The 21,770-nt window shown below is 46.6% G+C and overlaps 1 protein-coding gene across 2 annotated transcripts in view; it reads right to left on the reverse strand.

The window, feature by feature from the left end:
- Positions 1 to 9,305, reverse strand: part of LOC104147013 (6-phosphofructo-2-kinase/fructose-2,6-bisphosphatase 4) — a 42,553-nt gene extending 33,248 nt beyond the window's left edge. For both annotated transcript variants that reach the window (XM_068907247.1, XM_068907248.1), the window contains exon 1: positions 9,198 to 9,305. In XM_068907247.1, the coding sequence (XP_068763348.1) occupies positions 9,198 to 9,225 (28 nt within the window). In that variant the 5' untranslated portion in view covers positions 9,226 to 9,305. The remainder of the gene's footprint in view (positions 1 to 9,197) is intronic.
- Between the last annotated feature and the right edge of the window lie 12,465 nt (positions 9,306 to 21,770).

Below are 21,770 nucleotides of genomic sequence, written 5' to 3' on the forward strand. Positions count from 1 at the left end.
CGGCTCTTCTGGGCCGTTCCTGAGCCCTTGGACAAGGACAAGGCCAGTGTCGTAGAAACTCTCACCCTGCAGATGAGAGCTCTCATTGAAAACTTAATTTTCTTTTAAAAAAAAAACAAAAACAAAAAAACAAAAAACCACACACACTCAGTTTCCCACAGAGATTAGGGCAAATTCCTCCCTTGAAGAGCTTCTACCAAGCAACTTGAGAAGAGATGTAACACCCTATCAGCAAAATGACGTTCATACCTTCAAAGCTCAGTTTCTCAGGACTTCCCATTATGTCAACTTCTTAAATGAAGATTTCCTGTCTCCTCAAGACCGCCTATGGTTTTGTCTTCAAGCAGAAGTGCCCGCCTTTGTTTCCCGCTCAGTCTAATATCCTAGGAGTCAACCGAGCAAAAATGAGAAATAGCCCACTAAGCACTGAAAAATGTCAAGCATCCCACATTACAGGTTCAGCAGGTTCCCCATGCCATCTCCATGCATCCTTCCATGTGGGACTCGTTTCTAAACCAAGCCGAGTCACAAGCAATTTTGGACCAGGTCTCCCAATTTGAAGAGCAGAGATACTTTGCATGTCCATGGCACTTTGTCTCTTTGGAGCAGAAAGCGGGTGTATTCCTGGTACCATTCATTCTGTATTCTCTTTTCTATCACTATCTAGAGATGGGAGGAAGCTCCGGTTGTCATGAAGTAGACCTGCTATGTCAGAGATCAGCAAAGTCATTAAGGATTCAGGATTAAAAAAAAAAATTAATAAATCCACCCTCAACACCACTCACCTTTAGAGGTTATTTAATAGAGTTTATTAGATTTCCTGGCTACATATCAATCTAAAAAGAGCAATTTAGGAAAAAAAAAATAGTATGTCATCATGCTTTGCATGAGAATGAGCTACTGCTAGGAACAAGAAATCTCTTCAGTGCTAACGGTTAAAAGATTTAAACAAGATGCTAGATCCCACACAGACGAAGCTGTATAAACACACATACACTACAGACTCCTTAGGCTGAAATAAAATAAGTCTTCAGTGCAGATAAGGCACCTCAAAAGCCTCCAGATAACACGCAGGCCAAGAGCACAGACCAAAAGGAAACTCCTGCACACAGAAGATGCTAGTAGATCAGTGAGAAAGCGAATCCCTAGCTATTCTAACCCTCGCCAGCACAGCTTATGCAAAGGAAGATCTGACTGACTCCAGCACTCAGGAACCTCAGTCCATGCTTCTTTGGCTGAAGAGAAGACTAATTCTCACACTAATTTGCGTTCATATTTTCCTCATTATCTGCTGAAACATCTTAATAGATGATCATCATGCATGCAAAACAGTGATGCATCCCTTACAGCAGTACTTGTGTGTGACTTGCTTCCAGCACGGTGCATGGTTAGGTGCTTTCAAAACCAGTGACAACAACGATCAGGAAATGAGCGCTCGCGATAGGAACTTCCCCCCACCCCATAAGAGGGTTTTTCTCATAAGAATTGTACCCGTAACGACTTGGATAGCTCTCTACAGAGCACAGCATTGTTTTGTATGCATATGAAACCTATCAGGAGACTTAAGATAACTTGGGCAGGAGGAGGGTACCTTTTATCCACAGAAAGTCATCAACACATAGCTTGCATAAGAATCCACGGAGATTCCCACACACAATTTTCATCAGCCAAAGAACACACCTTGCTACGTTATCACTGTTCTGTTATTTTTATGTGAACCATTCTTGAAAGGATTTTTATTTCTAAATGTATAAACATGTTAATTTAGAAGTTTATCACATTTCAGAAGAAACAATCACTTGATTTTAAACATGAGGGAAACCTAACATTTGGGGATAAACCCTACGAGAAGCCATTCTTCTCAGTGGAAGGAAGTTTCCAGCGTTAAGTCCTTACAGTCTAACATCACACAGATTTAGGCCAGTCTGCATCAACTGCATCCTTTAAATCTGAAGGGCAACAGCTAATCCATTACACCTGCAACCCAAGCAGCCACCTCCCACCTTCACCTCCAAGAACATTGAAGCAATTTCCTTGCAAAACAGGCTAGGTGCTCAAGCAGTGCTTCCCCCTATTGCTTAAAACAATTTCCATCATCGCATTAAGCAACATTTTAAATCTTATTGTTACTCCTCAAGACAAAGGAAAGCTGCACCCATTATCCGTGTTTTCCGAGTGCAACCCAGCGTGCAACTTCATAGCTTACTGCGCGCTGCAGACTTCAAAGTAATTACACACGGGGGCGCATGCTTCCCAGGAAATGCAAGCAGAGGCCATCAAAATACTTGGCACTTGCACAAATTGCCCATGTGCTTTCACCGGGCTAGAGGGTAACAAAATATGCGTTGCATATCTTGCCTTTCCAAGATGGGAAGTCTACTGAGGACCGTCATTCCTACACGTTGCTCCGGCAGTACCCAGCGGTGTTACTACAGCAACAGCACGTACCGAGTTGCACAACCTTTGGCCGGCTGCGGGTAAACTCAGAAACAGTCTTCCTTGGAACGGCGATAGAGCGGCGAGTGTTTCCACACCGGCTGGATCGGCTACGGGGAATCCCTGATGCACCTCCAGAGCACCAAGGTGTAAAGAACCCAAAGTATTTGGAAAAACAAATAGTCACATTCATTAGATATTTGTCATTGTGCCACTCGAACCTGCGTAAAGACAGTATCTACTAAGCAATCTAAAGGTGACCTATCACCTCACAGATCTACTCCTTTCCAGTCACACATTAGAAAACTCTTCCCAATTCCCAGAGCTGGAGTTTGCCCTTACGAGGAAGTGCACAGCTAAAAGGAACACACGGAAAGCATTTGCAATCTTAAAGCAAAACACCAGAGAACCTCCCTCCAGGCTAAAAGGCATATGAAGTACGCCCGCTTTTCAGCTCATTTTATATTTTAACATTTATCATGTATCCGTATCCTTTGTCCTTTCATTCAGCTCAGATGCTACGAATACCACACAAATGGTGGTCTGAGAAACCCCCAAAAAATAGCAAAACAAGGGCAGCTGCCTTCTAGAGCAGAACAAAAGTACTTAAGGCTGTCTTTAAAATCAAAAAGCTATCAGCTGGCTTCAGAAGTAGCATTGCTCAGGAAAAAATTGTGACAACTGTAAAGATTTAGTACATTATTACTGGGAAAGAAAGAGAGAAGGATATCGACAATAAAGAATAGACAGGATTTGTGCATGGTCTAAACGTGTGAAGCAAACCAAAGGAATACGAACGTCCTAAAGGCTTTGGGCCCCCCGTCAGCTACGAGACGGCAGTGTTTTAAAGGACAGGCACCAAGGAGAACTTCAAAAGCACCATGGGGGCTTGATGCAGTGAATTACTACTGATGGCAAAATCCAGGAGGAAGAGGAACTGCAAGTGCGACGCGGGCCTGGATGAAGCGCGCCGTCAGCGGTGGCGAGCGCGTCCGAGTCATCCGGGGCCCCGCCAATGCCTGCAACGGGGCATGGCCAGAGGAGAGCAAGGCAAGGTCAAGCCGTGGGAGGAAGAGGAAACGCAGCAGGTGGGAGGGGAAAAAAGTATCACAAAAGCAAAAAGCAGTAATATGTTAGGAGTGGTGACTGCGCAGACAGACCAAGGAGAGCAGGAACAAAACGGAGGTTTTGGAAAACGTGAGCGAGACGAGCTTCTGCATACAACAAGGCAATTCGGAAGCATCTAAAATAGGCCCAGATTAGGAGAACTTGGTTTGGAGATTAGACCATCTCACGCTTCCTCCGACTGGCTCGAGAGCTAGAACAAACAGAAAGAGGGGAATGGTCCAAAATCGTAATCTAGCATATATTGCTGCATGGGATAAGTAGGTCATTAAGGAAAAAGCCCATGGCAACAGAAGCAAGAGAAACGCATCAAGAGGGCAGCGAGCGGCTCTGAAGTCTACGCACACCTGCAGGTACGCCAGGTTTCATGCGTCCCAAAGGCAGCGGAGACAGGAAGGCAGGGTTTTCAAAATTAAGGATAAATCCCTTTAGAAAACAAGGACATAACACAGGGAGGGAGAACACACACTCGCGGCATATGTGATACCAGCTGACTCCAGAAATAGTCTCCAGTTTTATGATTAGGGAGTATATTCATCTACATAGAAACACAAGAGAACTAGAGCAAAGTTCCTCAGATGCCTTTCAGCTTATCGTAAAAAGCAAAATTCTGCAATGCTGCCGTGTAGCTTAAAACCTAGCCCTAAAGGGAGAAAACACAAGACAAAACCTGAGATCCAAATCACTAATGGATCTTTGTCTTCATACCCTCCAGGGCAGATTTGTCATGCGTGTGCTGCAAGTAGAGCTACGTGGCTTATCAGCATCCCGAGACTAACAGGATCAATATGCAGACGAGGAACTTTAATAAGGACAATAAAATTACAACAGCCAAAGTGATCTAGTTTATTAAGTACAGACGGGCTAAACAGAAATACATCAAATAGAAGCTGTTGCAAGGGCAAATATTCACCAAAAGAGAATCACTAGCGTAATTTTTTTTTTAAAGCAAATATTTTTGCTAATAAAAGCCTTAGTCTCCATATTTGTAGGAAGAACTTTGTTTCAGGACAAGTCTCTGTAGAGAAAGTAAATTATAAAAAGTGATTCAGGTGTGAAGGTCACACTCCTGCAGGCACAGCCTATGTGGCATCAGAATATATAGATACACATTCAAACTTTTCAGTTTAAATATAAACTGAAAGCAACGCAGCATACGTAGCAGCAACGAGAGTACTCCAACAAGCAGGGAACAGACGCTCAAAGTTAAGAGCGCCCACAGTATTTTGTTACGGTGTATTATTCACGGGGGGGAAAGGAGCTCTAGGAAAAGACAATTTTCCTAGAGGAAGAGACAATTTCCTAGAGACAATTTTCCTAGAGGAAAAACTCCTCCTTGCGGCATAAGCGGAGGAGTTTTCTGCCCACAAAGGAAACCAAGAGGGTTAGATACCCAAACAGTCCTAAACGCAGATGATGTTGGGAGACTGTCTTTCATCTTCCAACGTTGGCCACCCAACGATTTCCCTCCAGTATATAATTGTCGATGGACTCAAGATCATTCACACGGTGTCAGCATTCAGCTCCCTAACTACACATACAGGATATAGTGACTGCGCAAAACCAAAAAACCAAACAAACAGCCAGCCCTCACACACTTCCCACTTGCAGTGGGACATCAGCTATTCAAGCTTGGCCACGTAGTCCTTTTTCTTCACCACCAGGTGCCACCAGGTTGGTCTGCGTCTCCTCTTACCCCCCCCCCCAACTTCCAAGGACTTCTGGGGTCCTCGACCAATTTGCACCCAATCCGAGAAAGGGTAGGGGCCTCCAAAACATTAAAACCACCTACTTTGCCAATGAAAGCGGGCTACCAAGAGAGAAGAGCTACCCTACCCAAAGAGAAAGCAATTGCAACCACCAGACCCAAACCCTCAGGAGACAGTTCTTCCAGAACTACTTGCTTAAACTTTAAAGTTCCCATATTCTAAATCCAAACAAAGCTTTTTTCCCCTCCCTCTCCACCCCCAGATAAAAAGCAGCCAGAGCCATCTCCTATAAAAAATGAGTAATGACTGCAGCTGTAACAGGAGCACTTGCTTCCTCCATGCCAAGGGATGCCTGGCTGCTTGGCATTTGAAAATTTTAATTGAACAAGGTCACGAACCCCCGAAAACTCCCCATTGTTTTGAGAAAGCCGGTTTCACACTGATAATAGAAAAACTACAAAGCTCTTCTATTTTTCTCCCCCTCTTAATGCAAGGGGCAAGTGTTGTGGAAGTCCAGTCTTAAGGACAGATCAGAGGGTTCCCAGGAACTACAAGTGTTACTTGTTATTAACTGACAACATCAGTTAGCTCCGCAGGGACACGCGATCATAAAAGAAAGCTGAAGAGGAAGAAAAAGCCAGCCCTAAATCCAGATGGTGTTCTGGCAGTGTTTATTGTCAGCAGGGATTTCAGATGTATTAAAATAACCCGTGTCCGTTGTGTCCCTTGGTTCACGTCGAAGGGCACGTGCGTATGGGTGGTCGTATGGAAGCTTTCGACTATAAATACATCACCACACATATTTTGTCCCTTGCATCACTTGATTTAAACTCCCTGCTGGCAAACTGCGTGTAACCTGGTGACGAGGATCTCTTGCTGCTTAAGGAGAACCTCGTCACTGTGCCTCAAACACACACAGGGTCAAACCAAACTGGTGCAGTTACGCTAGAGATTAGCGCAACTAGCCTGTTATCTGTAGAAGTCTGTCTTTGAACGTAAAGTCACGGCAAAAATGCAACGTTTTAAAAGATGGCTTTTCCAAAAAAAGGCTGAAATTCTGCCAGCGTGTTACCAACCCTACAACAGATCGGCGGCCGGCACGGTCGGAGCTGCCATATATCAGCTGAAGAGCCGAGAGCTGCCCCCGAGCAGCGACTGCACGGCTTTCCAGGCAATCCCCGGCGCTTCCGGCACGGAGCCAGCGACACAGAGAGAAACACTGCACTTCGGGCAGGAAAAGGAGAAAAATCACATCGTGGAGAAAGTTATCTGGAAACAGGCTCAGGAGTCAACTAGCTAACGATGTGTGGAAATAAAGACTGCAAAAGTCCTTCTGATTTACCCTCGTTCACCTTTTCCTACGTGCCGGTAAACAAGATCGTGAGGTACTGAAGCATCAGGAAACATGTGCCGCATAGTCATTTTGGCCATCTAAGTAGCTAGTTGGGCTGAAATTATATCCCCATGCACTGGCTTTAAAGCCGGCTCCACCTGAAACGAGCCCTGCGTATAATCTAATCACGCTCAGAGTAAATCCCCAACCTTTGAAGATTACAATCGAGGTGAAGCAGGGTGCGAGTCTGTTAAGCCATAAACTTCTCCATGCTCCTGCTCCATTCGAGGGCCTTATAAAAATTGAGCAAAACCAGCTCAACTGACTTCGTTTCAGCTGCTGAAGAGCCCAACAGCACAACAGGCCAGCAAATTCAGAGTTTGTTATTCTTTTATTCCCTTAAGCAATTTAATTACTTAGCCTCTTACACTCTCAGAGACTGCAAGCGTTACATCTGCAACAAAGAATTGACAAAGTTTAACCTAAAATAGGAATAATAAAGGAAAACCAACAGGACAACACAACACTTTTTAGAACTGTGGCTAATTTCTTCACTTACTTTCTGAGGGTTGTTACCCTTTCTGCTATGCTTGCCTTGTGACCCACCCCAAGATGCTGCCCCACCCAGGATGGGCAAATGCAATACCACTGTATTTCCTAAATTAAAAAAAAAAAGTTATATAGAAATAGCGTAACAGGGCAAGAAATCGGGAATACAACATCAGGTCATTTGTTTCAGGAGAAAGTAGAAATGCTCCCCAACTTTATGACATTTTCCAGTGTTTAAAGTCTAATGTTTATGTTAACTTCAAAAAAAAAAAAGTGGACAACACATTGTGGGCACAGCTTAAGCCCCCTAAAGCCGTGCAATTTCAGGAAGCACTTTAGTACACAGGCTTACTGCTTCGTCAGCAAGTGGATAACAAATATAAGTTGGATTTACCAAATCTCTTATGAATAAGAGTAGAAGGAACATTGATGCAATCAAACTGAGAACAAACCCTGGTGTAACCAAGCTATTTTTTAATTAGATGGATGATACATATTTAAAAAAGCACCAAGTGTTAAGTCCGACAGAAATGAAATCGTTCTAATTCAACAACATCCTGTTATTGGTAAGGGTTATATTGGCAACTAGTGCTTCTTCCTAGCAAAGTGTCCTAATTTCATTTGATCAGAGCAGACCTTTCTTCCAACTGACCTCAAAGTGCCAAAACAGAATCCTTCAGAAACGTTCTTAGCTTCGGGCCTTTGCCCTGCATAGCTATCCCTACCCGACTGGTCTCATTAGATGATGTGCCTTTTTAAGAGGACTGGGACCTTATGCAAATGGCTATTACTTTTAATTGCAGCTATAATTACAAGAGTGCCCAAGAAGTGAGTAAGGCTCCATTAGGCAAGCTTACTGGAAACTGCTCCGCAGCATTTTGAATTGGCACCAGAAGCCCAACAATTAGGTATTTAATCAGTTCCATCCCTTCAGTCCAGAGGGTCTGGAAACCACTGACCACTGCGCGTGTCCACTTCCATGCCCAGGAGGAGCTCCAAGCAGCTGCCCAGAGAACCAGGCTAGCAAGAGCGAGGGTTGAAACAAGAGCAGCCCCGAGTCACCGGGCAGGAGCCTGCACACCTCGAGGCCACCCACCCACGACCATGGTGGGATCCACCTAGCTGGCGACACCCAATTTTCCTACCATGCCAAGGAGCCGTGAGTGCCAAGACGGGCCAGCCCTCCAGCCCCGCTAACAGACGTACGTGTGAGAGCGCGCTGTGCGTCCACCTCCCCATCCCATGCCACCACCGTGGGGGGCCACGGGCCGGCTCCTTCTCCCCCCACACAGCAGGACACGCTGCCTCGGTGGGGCCGAGGGCGGCACCAACGCTTTCACCAAACGCAGGGTGGCCCCTGCTCTCCTCTATTGTGAAAATACTATCAGCCTATATAGTACGGTTTTCCGGGGGGGGGGGGGGGGGGAACCCTAAACTTAACGAAGACTGAGTTCGAAACGCCTCGGTGCTTTCCAGACTTTCAGTGTTTTCAGTAAGCGGCCCTTCTGCAAGAGCTGTCATCCTGCATTATCCTAACAGCACCCAGCACACACGCCAGGCCCCTGAATCCTCGGAGCCAGCCCTTTCCGAGGAACATCTCCAAAGGGCTTGCAACCAAACATAGCAGCCCAAGAGCAAAATTTAAAAAAAAGGCAAATTATGTGCTTTTATGATAAGCAGGGGTAAGGAGCGATAACTAACCACTTGGGTTCGCGTTTTGCCCGAAACGCTGATTTTACAATCCGCCAAGGCAAAGCATCAGCGCCCGGAGGACCGCAGCGCAAACGGGGAAGAAGGGGACCTCGCGCCGAAGTACTTCCCAAAGGCAGCGCAGAGAGCGGACGCCGGCCGGTGCGCGGCTGCTCCCCCTGCCCGCCCCCGACCTCCCAGAGCCTCGCCCGCCGGGGCTCCCTTCTCCCGAGCCCGACACCCCCCGGCTCCTTCCCGACTGCCCCAAGGATTAAAGGCAAACGGGTGTTTTAAAGGAGGAGGGGGGGGGGAAATGGAGGGAGGGGGTTAAGCCGCCCCCTCCCCGCAGCTCCTACCTGCTCTGCGGCTCCGGCTGCCCCACATCTGCGGCCGCTGCCTGGCCGGGAGCCGCCGGCGGCCGCTCCGCGGAGCCCGGGCGGCGGCGGGTGCCGCGGGGGCGGCGCTCCCGGCGGGGCGGGGCCGGCGGCAGCGGCCGGGGGGGGGACGGGGGGGGGGGGACACCTCGCTCGTTCTCGGGGGTTTTTGGAAAAGCAGACCACATTAAAAAAAAAAAAAAAAAAAAAGTAATTACAGAGGGAGGTCGAGTGACCGTAGCTGTTTTGCAAACCTGGGTCAGAAAGCAGCCAGCAGCAAGCACAGGTTGCCAGCGACGGCCGTTCACGAGCACTGGGGCAGCACGAGCAGGGCTGGGACCCGGCACAGCCCCGTGCAGGGCCAGGCGGTGGCACGTGTCATCAGGCCAGGTGGGACCAAGGTCCCCAGGAGCCCCATCAGGAGCAGCAGCAGCAAAACCACCTCTAGAGCAAGTCTGGGGTCTACCCTCGCAGGAGCTGGGGGGTCCCAGGTGCAGCAAGTCAGGGCCATTAACAGCAATCAGTGCACTCAGGGCCCCGACACGCAGCGCTACGGTGGGCTCTGCGCTTAACTCGGCCCAGGTGCTAAACCGCTTTGTGGAGGAGCCTCCCTCTGCCCCCGGTGCAGAAGCACCTTGGACAATTCAGCCGCTCAAGCTTGGCAGTGACAACCCCCCATCCCCCTAAACTACCCTCGTTGTGATATCTGAGTGTATCAGCTACCCCGGTTAGGGCAGACTGATTTCAAGACGGTGCTGTAGCTTGATTCATCTGTACGTTTGCCGCTCCGTAGCAAAAAAGTCAGACTAATTCCCCCTTAAAATCACAACTGTTGAAACCCTTCTTTAATTTTCTCTTAAACTTAGCACGCAGTTTTTCTCTACCTCAGCAGGAGGTGTTTTAATCTGCCCACGCACCATCAGTCTCCAGCCCAGGCTCTCTCAAAGCGAGACCAAGTCTCCTTACGTTTACTATTTCAGAGCAGGCAACGGATTTTAGACTACAACCGGTAGTCGAAATATGCTGGTTTTGGCTGGGAATGGTCTGACCTTCTAAAACTTTAGTTAACAAAGTACAGCTTCTTAAGTGTTAATTACTTACAGAAGATAGTCACATGAAAGAAAGGGATTTTTTTTTTCCTAAAATGGACTATTACATGCTTATCTCCAGATGATGATGCCTCCTGTAATGAGGAAACTTGGAAGCTAAGGTCACTGCAGTGCGCGCTATCACTTCCTCGAATTCAGTGTAATGTGACTCAGACCTCAGTACTGAACTACTAAAAGACCGAAATGGTTAAGATGGTTGAAAGGGGGGAAAACCACCATGATTTGACCTTGGTTAGCCTGAGAGGGGTTCACGGAGGGCTGTGGCAATAGCCTCAAAGTATTTCTTGCTTGAGCCTTGCTGGAGTCGAGTTAGTTTGGGGGATCCTCGCGTGACCACTGAAAGTTTAACACCTCTTTGCTCTCATGGCAACGTGAGACGGGAGCAGCAGAGTCGACGAGAGGTTTTGCAGCCTGACTCATTAGGGACAGATGCAAGAGAGCCGCCTGGGGCCCGGACTTCAAAAATGATAGTCGAGTTTGGACGTTATCTAGGGAGATTATTAAAGTTGTGGGATTAATATATGGGAAGCCATATATTAATCCAGTTTTAGACTGTATCAAAGCAAGCAGCAAGCCATATAGAAACCCCTTTGGAAATCTGCTGTTTAGAAACTACAGGTGACTAAGGGAGAAAGAAGTTCCACTGTTGCCATAAAGTTAGGGAATGGCCCTGTCTTCTTTTGGGGGAGCTGCCGGAGTCCACAGCTACCCAGCTCCTTGCGCATCCCCTGGATGCTTCTTGATACGCCTTCATGCAAATCTTAGTGGAGGAAGTAGTCTTCTACTGTGTCTACCTTTGGGACAATTCATAATCCTTCTTAGCTCTCTATGATTTAATCTGAAGTATCAATACTTCATTTGCTTTATCTTCTTAAGACGCTTAAAGGGCTTGGCATAACTGTGGCCTTTTCTGCGTCGTAAAGCTTTGTAGCTCCGCTGTTAACAGCCTGAAGCACGTTGCTGACATGGCACATGCATATAACCTCCGGGTACCTAGTGCCCTTCAAGAGCACAGCATTTGCCACTCCTGTCTTTGGCATGGATAATAAAGCTCAAAACTTGATTTAGGTAACCCTGGGTTTGGCACAAGGCTCCTTCTGGGTTAGAGCGATGCCCACTTCCTGAAGTTGTTTGTCTGAGAGTCCCTACGTACGAAATGTCCTGCAGTTGCAGGCCCTTGGGCCTGGGGTGAAGCCCTCAGCCTGTTCTGCTCTCTCCTCGAAACATCTTATAATCATGGCTTCTGCACTTTGTGAAATCTTTTCCCTTAAGGAAAAGACCGAAAAAAAGTGGCATTTGGGGCTGCTAGTGTAAAACGGCACATGCGGTAGACAGAGCCAGAAACGGAGTTAAGAGCGCTGGGCACTGGAGCAGCAGTCCTTGCAAGTTCATCCTTCTGCCCTTGGCCTTGAAAATGAAGAAACCCCGGCAGAAACACACAACCGCAAAAGCTCCTCATAGACTTCATGTTGGTAGAAGGGTTCGAAGCGACCCTCTCTCCCACCCGGCCAGTGAGCAAGAAAGTTCAACTAATCTTCTGGCAGAAGAGAAGGTCCTGAGCAGTGGTCACGGAGGAAGCCGCTAGTCTGGCAAAGGCTGAAGGCCAGCTCCCTGCTGCAGATCACCCAGGGTCCCCAGTGTTTTCTTTCAGTGGTTTTTGTCTTCTCGTTAACTATGTTTATCCTCCTCCACAGTTTCCGTTAAGGTGGGTTAACTGACCTTTGCATTCAACCCTCGCAACACTCCTCCTATTGTCTCATGGCAATGAGGCTTGTCAGCTCTTGTCCCCGACGGCTTGGCGTTGTGCAGACAGTCGCACTTCCAGCAAAGCTGTGCTGTAGGAGAGTAATGCACAATCCACAGAGCACTTAAGGGCTCTTCAAAGCGAAGCATAATACATCAGTGATAGCCAGTAGAGTCTTTAATTAAGAGAAATAAAAGAAGTCGACCATTAGTTTTAGCCTGGCCTTTTGCCTATGCAAGTAGGGCCCAAGGAAGGTTTAGTTAGTTAGGCAAGCGTAGTTATGAACAGATTCAGGAAAAAAATCAGATGACTTATTTGCATTTAGGAGGACTGTGCAGGAGAGAAGGGGAACAGTTGGAGACAAGCACTTACAAGGTTGCTGCCTGCGACATTCGGACTGAGCTTGTTTTCAGATAAGCTGGGCAAGCAGGGTCATTCTTTAGGAAAACGTTTGACTTAGTCCTGTGCCCCTTTTAAAAATGGCTAAATCCAAAATGTTTCCACATTTACAACCTCAGAAAGTCTTTAAATCCCAGGATGTGCTTTTGCGGCCTCCGAGATCTACTGCCCGACTTGTATTTCTACCCTGAGCCTAAAAGAAAGGCCACAAAATGTGACTTATCTTTAGCCTCTCGGCAGGTGAAAATATCTGATCAGTCTTATCAGAACAACTTTGCCATGACAAGCTTCAACTTGAATTTCCTTCAAGTGCCTGGGAAGTCAATGGGGCTATCGACTGTTATTTTTACAAGTTAGATTGCTTCGACTTCAGAGCAGTGGCAGCCAATAGTCCCTAGACACTAACTTAGAGAGGGGTAAATCCAATGAGATATCTGCAACAGTGTTTCGGCTGGGTTAGAGCAGAGTCCCTCAATTTCCATCGGAGGGTTTAACCTTTTGGCTTTAACCCTTTTTTTTTGCTGTTAAATGTCTTGGGAGTTGGGTAGAGGTGAGACTGTGTTGCAGTCACAGCTGAGTCAGGCAACACAACCTTGGTTGTTTTTTTTTAGCACAGATATTAGGCAAACTTTACCTAGATAAATTGTAAGTATACAAGAAGTAAAAAAAGGCAGAAACAAACATCAGTGAGCTGCCAAGAAAGAGGGGAAAAACAAAGGTAAGGTTCTTTGCTCGCTACAGAAAACTAGCATTCAGATCATGCCTCCTAGTCAAAACCGAAGGTTTCATGACTCTTCTGACCAGCGTACTGCAGGGTTGAGCTGCTGTTCTTCTGTCGCAGGAAGATTTCGGTGGTGTTCTGCTTGCTTGATTGCCTATGTTGACGGCGAGAATGCAGCCTTCAGACCAAATTCGTTCTACTTCACAGTAATTACTGATTCAACACATTCTTTAAGTGAAGCATCCAAAGCAAACTAAACAAGCGTTAGTATATCACATAAAAAGCAGCATGTGTTTTTCCAGTGTGAACCTCTGCCTTCAGTTTTAGTCGGTTGATATGCCACTGTGCTCTCAACGCAGCATCTATTTTCTTGATGGAAATTTCCCGGACTGCTCCATCTAACTAATTCTGATAGGGTAGCAGAGATGCCGGGAAAAAGAAATAACCGGCTAAAACTAACCTAGAACTCGGTCCAGCAACGCAAAGGAGAACAGCTATTTGCTTCTTAATTAGGAATTACAATTAGTAACCTGTCAAATCAGATTTTTTTTCCCCCGAGAAGGCGGACAGCCAAACGTAGGACAGTTCATGTGAATGCATGCTTTGCTCCAACGTCCAGTTTGCCTTAAAACTTACTGCAGAGACTCCTCGGCGAATGTGAGCCCGTCGCGAAGCACGGGCTGGCTGTGTGCTTAACATGCCGTAGGAGGAGACTTATATCTCCAGTCGTTTTACGCTGCAGAAAAATGGCTTCATTAGCACCAGTTCACAAGGCCTAACTCTTATTAGCACCCAGCCCCATTGCTGGAAGATTTAAAAATGACCGAGCAAAGGAGGAGAAGCTTCCAAACGCAGAGGCATTTTTGTTTATATAACCTAAAGCTGGGTCTGGTGTTTATGCTGGTTGTTCAAACACTCGCCAGGAGCCAGCAAATCATGTTTCAGGCTTTAAGTATTTCAGAGCAACTTCTGAAATTGTAATCTGTTGAATCAGAGAAATAACTACTGGTTTCCCTGCTCGTCCCCTGAAACAGGATATGCACGCAGCCAAATCCAAGATAAGAGCAGAGTCTGTGGTACCCGTAGAGCGTTTCAGATCTTGCCTAGAAATGCCGGAGCGAGAGAAAAGATGAAAAGGGTGGTTTTTCAAGCACAAAACCCAAATACAAAGAGACCGTGAAGAAGAGCCACTTTCGTCTTCCACAACGAGAGCTCCAAGACCATTCGCTCAAGCCAGTACAGTGAGTGAAAAAAAGATGAAACTCAAACTGCGCGGTCTTTTGGGAGGAGATACGAGGGTGTCACTAGCCTCCATTGCAGATGCTCAATGAGAATAAAAGGCATTTTACACATCTGCGTCCCGTTGATTTATTTTAAAGCCACACAGTTATTGACTCCTTTTGGGAAGAATTTGTTTCTTCCAGAAGAGCTTTGCGCTCCTGTGCCCTCTTCTAAGCAGCCAAAGGCCACAGGGCAAATAGCACCTCAGCTGCCAGCTGCAAAGACTCCAGAGCAAGTGGTCTGACGCAACCTGCTTCGTATCCTCTAATTTTAGTCATGACTTTTGTCAAAAGCTTTGTAGGAAGTGAAATGCAACGGTAAATGATACCTAATTAGGTATCGGAACAAGTTGTGAGTTCTCAAAACACACAGTTATAATTCTGTAAGACAGATAACTGCATAAAGATTCCTGCTTATCTAGCTAAATCAAGACCACGTGCAAGCTTTTTAAATGCCGAAGAGCTGAGTTGGGAGGATCTTGTTACTTTTAGTTCTTGAATATCAACGTCTCCAGCAGACGTGGAGGAGTTCTGCACCATAAGCTGATTCCCACCTTCGGCAGGAGGATAGGCAGGATAAATCTCAGTCTACACGGCTATTAGGTTGCATTCCCTAAATTACACTGTCCTCGTTAATTCAGCTGTGTTTGATGTGTGCGTTTTCCGTGGAAACCGTAGTGAGTTCTACTCCCGTCTGTATCTTTGACTAATTGTGGTTAAAATAGTTGCCGGTTTCTTGTGGACTCCCTTTCTGATTTGCCCCATGAGAGTATCCCAATCTAATGTACCTGCTGTATCAGCAGTTTGCATTAGTTAAGCACCCGCATGAACGAATATTTCACCATCCTTGATCAGCTCTGTGCTGAAGCCACCGTATACTCTTTGTCACCTCTTTGGAGCTGCTCTAGCCTCCGCCGTGTCCAAGGCTGACAAGACTAACGCCGTACACGTGATTCTTAGAGACACTTGAGAAAACCGCACACGGCGAGCCAGGATCTTGGACGGGAGATGTATGAGCCCCTGCTCACGGATTACCCTCTTGTTCATCTAACGGTAGACGTGGGTTGTTAGCGTGAAGACAAAACTGAAACCAGCATCGTGGTTTCTGGCTAAACTAACAACAATGTTGGAAATTTCTCAGTCTTTGCTCACTCTGACATTTTTAATAAGGAATGAAGTAGAAGAAAACTTTTCTTATTAGCTAACTAACAGGCTTCTGTTTTCCAGCTTTATCAGAAAAGCCTGTTTTGAAGGGCTTCTTTCCTTCTGTTTTCTGCAAGGCTTAATCTAAGACTTGCTCTTCAGCTAAGCTGTTTTTAATAACCTAGTCATATCAAAGCATTAAAGGCTTCTCACTGTTAATGTCTTCATCCTAGATCCTAGCATAATCTTCCTAGTTTCAGAACAGTCATCCATTCAGTTTTTATTGCTCGGGGTAGTTAACTATACTAAGTACTTAACTACATTTTGAAGATAACAGACCATGTGGCTTAAACTGTCTAGAAGGAAAATACTCATTTGTTGAAAAGGAAAACCAGCCAGTGTAAGGATAGTTTTAAGTCATGGCTTTTCAGTTGGTAAACCTACTGCCCATACTTCTTGAAGCAGCAGGTGGAAAAAGATTAGAAAATAGTTTTATGCTAATGCTCTGTAATTTGTGCTAATTCTGCAGGTGCGGGAGTCCTGCGAGCGCTTCACGGTGTCCCTGCGGCCTGAGCACGGACAATGCGCGGGAAAACCCAGCAAGCGGGCGAACAGTTGGGTCGTGTACAATCCCTTACTAGTGTCTCCTCCTCCGAGTCTGGAGGAGAACAAGCTAGACTGCATGATATCCAGCGTCTTGGGTACCTTTAAATAGGCTGTAAGAAGCAAGGACTGAGGAACACCTTTGTGGTAGGATGAATAAACCCGTTAACGCCCATTGAAAACTAATATTTGAAGGCGACAATCCGCGTTGCTTCCCAAGCTCGCGTTATTTCAACAGCAACAACAAGGAAAGCGCTGGCCCGTGTTTCCAGGCTCGCTTTTAGTTAAGACCAGCCACAAGCCAGGGCTGACAGCCAGTTTATTGCAGTACTAATCCAGCTTCTGACGGCGTCGGAGACTGCAGGTCAGGGGGAAAATGTCTCTTTCCTGCCTCCTGGTGCCCATTTTGAGGCTTAGTTCAGTTAATGGAATGAGATGAATGTCTGTGTCCCGCAGAAGTCCAAAACTGACCCCTAACGACACAGTAGATGCTCTTAAGCTCAACACTTGATGCATGTTAAATGACAAAAAGCTCCAAGTGCACAACTGTCATATCCTTCTGGCATAAAGAGGATTTGAAAATTATAGTCATTGCTTTCTATGAATGGAGAGTTGAACTTTGCTTCTAATTTTCTCTGTTTAATACCTAGCAAATACTATTTTTTCTGTGGCTCAGGAGGCAGGCGGGCAAGTATTCGTGTGAACATTGAGTTGAATCACATTCTCCATTTAAAAAAAAAAAAAAAAAGATAATACTGTTTCCTGTAATCAAATACTGGTATTTACCAAGCTATTTGTATAATGATTAGATTGGATAATTCATTCTGGGCCAAAATCCAAATATGACTAATCTGGGGGGGGTGTACCAGCTCGGCAAACAGCTCGCTGGTAGTCAGCCAGCACACGTCTCCGAAAACTGTGACTGGGGAGTTTGAAGACCCGCTCACATCTCCTCTGTTACCTTATTAGATCCCCGTTCAAGGCAATAAAAAGTAACGAACAGCTCAGATACCTCGGGTAAGCCTGAGGAAATCGAGCGGTGTCTGCACGAGTGCGGAGGAGGTACTGACAGCACCACGTTATTTCAGCCGGGACGTGGGCGTTGGTGAAATGCCCGCGGCCCCGGCGTAACCGCAGCGTGGACCCCGCGCGCGCGGGCAACGGGCCGCGCTGGCTTGGTAGCGCCCGTCCTGGCGGGGCTGGAAGCAGGCGCGTGGTTTTCCACGAGCTCTCCTTGCTTATATGTTACAGCTGGGACGGGAATGTGCCCCGGCACTGAAAACGCCCCGTGTTGCTGAGCAAAGCTCAGCTCAGGCCTTTCATGTCAGTTGGAAATGCCATCTGCAAAGCTCTCTTTTGTCCTTAGTAGCTCATGTTGGGCGATAAGAAGCTAGCCATAACGCTTAGTGTGTCCTCTTATGAATAACTGCACCTGAAGTTATTCAGATGAGTAATGCAATTTATTGCTACTTCAAAACTCTCTTCCATTTAATTTCTCTTGGCATTTGTGAAGCATCAAGATCTCCTTAAGTTTAAACTGCCTTGAGGTGCAAGCGAAGACAGAAGCTCGAAAAAACTGGAAAGAGGATTAACATATCTATTTGTGCTGCACAGTGAATTTCTCTCTTTTTTTATTTAATATTTTACGGTCAGTTAACAGGCTCAATAAAGTCCTTTGGGAGGAACTTAGTCCATAACGTACTAAGGCCATAGTAAATGGCAGGCCCTTCTGTGCCGAACTGCAAGACGCTCTCACTCAGATCGAGGTGATTACTATTCCTGGGCTCCGGTTTTTGTTTTTGTACACAATTTTTAGGACGTAAGATATGCAAGCTACTAATAAACTCATTCAAGGACAGGAGCAACGCTTTCGTTTTGCAACATCTTCCTAAATCTTGCTAGTGGGTTGCGGGTAGCGCAGGGCTCTGCTCGCAGCAGGCACGCGCTGACCTGTCCCTGTCGGAGGCGGTTGGGATGTCTGTGAGGAATGCTCACGGACGCCTGCCCTTACGCAAGGGTTTCTTGTAAACAAGGTTTTACTTTACTTTCAGGGTTTTGGAGTTTCTTGTCCTTCCGGTGAGTACGCCAAGTCCTTTGCTGTTTTTGCGTCTGACTAAAAATCTCTACTTTCCCATCCTTTGTCGGTAGGGCACCTCTTTTCTTCTTGCCTTTTTTACGCATAATGTTGGTCGTGAAGCTTTGGTAACCTTCCAAAGAAAGATACTGTTCATTAATTTAGTGCAACAAAGACATGTCCTAACAAATCAGAAGCCTTACTTTAAAATAATATTTTGAGCCAGGTTTTCAGCAGAGCTCTAAGCATGTTAACTCTTCATTCCTATTGTTACTGGCATTAGACCATGCCATATAGCAGTTTCCGAGTGAAAAAGTCTTTCAGAAAAGCCATCCTCGCAATAAGCCACCACACAATGTCATTTCCCCGATCCCGTCAGCAAAATTATTAGCTACGTTCACTGCCTGGTTCTTATTACACCTAATGGTCTAAAGGAGGTAAGTCACCACCCTCCGTCAAAAGCAAAGCACCGTTCACAGTTAATTTGGGGCTTTGCTCCTGCAAACCAGATTTTACTTTAAACTGCTAAGTAATCCACGGAGACGGTTCCTTTGATTCTTCCAGCTGACCGTGCGCAGTGAGAATGGCAGGGTTGGGCTGTAATCCTTCCCACTGCTCCTGAGTTAACCGCATCGAAATTATGCAGCAGATTTTTTTTAACATTATTGTACATAATTCATGCAACAGACCCAAACTGTGCGGACAAGTCCTTGATGTCATTCATAGCTCTCCTTTAGAAAGGCAGTAGATCCAATCTGGAGGTGCACGGGCATTATACGTCATGTCCAGCGCATATAAAATGATAATGAAATAGTTAATTCCTGCTTTGACATTCTTGGATATTTGATATGTTGGTATTCTTAGAACAGCAACTGATCTTAAAATACTGCTCTGTCATAACATACTTACATAGATACTTAATTTTGTTAATATAAATAGCCCCGCTTGCATGCCTGAATGCATATCATTGCATGCCGTTTGTGCAGATCTCCAACAGTGGAGACGCCGGCCCGCCACAGCCAGCCTCCCCGGGAGCCTTAGAAGATCCAGGTTGTTTGCAAGCAGCTTTGGAAACCCCCCCAACGGCTTCAGAAAAGCTGCCCTTGAACTTCTTGGCAGGTATTGATATTTGATTGTACACAAGAATGGTCCCATGTCCCCTGGATGTGCCATCTGAAAGCATGCTCAGCTGCACAGGGGCCTCAACGTGTGAATGCTGCTATGTCCACTGGCTGCTATGTCTCTTGGTGCATGGGAGTTGTCCAGCCAACATCAAGGGACGAGGAGTTTCATAGGCACAAGTATTCACAGGGTCGCGGACCAGTTCTTTTTAAGGGTCAGTGATGTGCTCACACTTCTTTGCAGGTGCCCATCTTCACCAAAAGGCTTCACCTACCTATGTGTTCCCATGCGGCTGAGTGGTCTTCATGGAGCACTTACGATAACTCAGAAGTCAAAGGAAAGATAGGATCTAAACTGTGCGAGTGCTGAAACAACTATGTAGGGAATTTAGAGAGGCAATAGATATGGGAGAAAGAAAAAAACAAGAAAGAAGCCCCCAAACCTATAATAATTTGAACATTTTAAGCGATTTTCTTAAGAAAATGCTACAGCTAATTTTTAACAGGCAAGAAAGTGCACGTTCAGTTTGTACTGATAACTTCACAGAGATACTACGTAATTATCCCAAGCAATGCAACGTAAAATTTTAAGTTCCACCACCGGTTATATCAAGTGGACCATGTGCACCTACAGTGTGTCCCGAGTTATTGCAGGCCAACTAGACGGTGCACACAGCTACCAAAAATACATTATCAGCCTCGTCCCGCTTTGAGTGTCTCCGCAAGCTCTCGTCTTGGAGAGCTGCTGCTGACCACCAGGAACCTGCTGGTGAGGGAAACTACTCCGCTGGTGTAAATCTTCAGACGGAGGCAAGATTGCGGGTCCTCGCAAAGCATCTGTTTCTTCGCTGGCCAGTAAGATAATGGGAGAACCTACTAAACCTCATCAGCAATGAGCTATGTAATACCAGTAGCCGTCTTTCCTCTTTCTGTCCTTGTAAAACACCTCTATCCTACAGCCTTCTGGATGCAGGCGTCCCCCCCCGTCTCACCACGTTACTCCTGTAGCTCTTACAGGTCCTTAACGCTATTACTGCTGTAACGTTGTTGCACAGCGAACTTTCAAACTAGGGCTTTCCTTTCTACCGGGTCGGTTTTTCTACTAGGCTTCAGGGCCCTTCTGTGTAATAAACGCGCTTAGCTCAGTATCTAAGAGAATAATGACTGACTTGAGACCAAGCTGGATTTCAAAACTCCACCTAAAAATAGATATAGGTTATATTGGCGTGTGTTTTCCGTTCACATATGGAATAGAAAAATCTTCTGCAAGACTTAGTTTTCATGCAGGGATATCACTAGTGATCGCCGCCGGGCTGTAAAATAGTTTAAACTGCAGTTTTCTTATGCCGGCAGCAGGCAGCGCGGAGCCGGGCCTCAGCTGGCTCTGCCTTGCCCATACCAGCCTGCTTGCTATGCGGACACGCCGTTTGGGGCCAAATATTATGGAAGGCTGCACAGAAAACATGTTTCAGGGTTGTGTGGTTTTGTGTGACTACCGCACGGAGGCATTTAGCTGCTTCAGCTTCTTTTAAATGGGTTTTCTCAGAGTAAAAGCCTGCCGGTATTTCCTTGACTCGAGGCAGCTGAAGTTGGAAGTGCGGAGACCTCTCCTGGCAAAAACACACAGCGAATCAGGGGGGAAAGAGCAGCCGCCGGCCGTCCTGGTGGCACCCACCGCAGGCTTCGCTTGGGGTGACTTTCCTGCCTGGAGAAAGGGGAAGGGATGTCGCCTGCCTAGTTAATGAATGACAAGTTGATTTTTTTTTTAGCTATTCCATACTAAGTACCGGGGGGGGGGTGTCAACCCTGGACTTGCATGGCCCAGGAACACCCTCGGGCTGGAAGATAGCTGGATCAGGGTACCTAAAGCATCCTTTAAAAAGCCACTCGAGGAAGATACATGACACGGGAGCTCTCGGAAGGGCTGGAGGAGAGGGAAGAGCATTTTGTAACAAGCAACGCTAACGGGCAGTGCTACCAGCCCTGCTTGCAGCAAAAGACCTCACCGTCCCAACATTTAATGTAGTAACTTGGGAAAGCATTGCAGGACAGTGATTCAACCGAGTGAAATAATCCATTTGCAAACCAGCAAAGCCCCTAGTTTTACGGCGCAACCCTAGAGGGCAGTGCTCCCCCGCTGCTTAGCCGGGCTCAGCCAGCAGCTCCGGGCGGCATGGGCAAGGAAAAGCTGGGTGCCCTGGCTCCTGTCACCCTTTGTCTGGACTGCTGCCGGGAGAAGCTCGAAACGAGGCTAATTCTCCCACCGCCTGCATGAAGCTCAAATCGCGTCATCCCTGTGCCTGACACCCGCAGCCCACCTAGGGGCTTAAAGACTCGAGGCGCAAAGATGAGATGATTTGA

This window comes from Struthio camelus, chromosome 14 (assembly GCF_040807025.1).
Source record: "Struthio camelus isolate bStrCam1 chromosome 14, bStrCam1.hap1, whole genome shotgun sequence".
Lineage (NCBI taxonomy): Eukaryota > Metazoa > Chordata > Aves > Struthioniformes > Struthionidae > Struthio > Struthio camelus.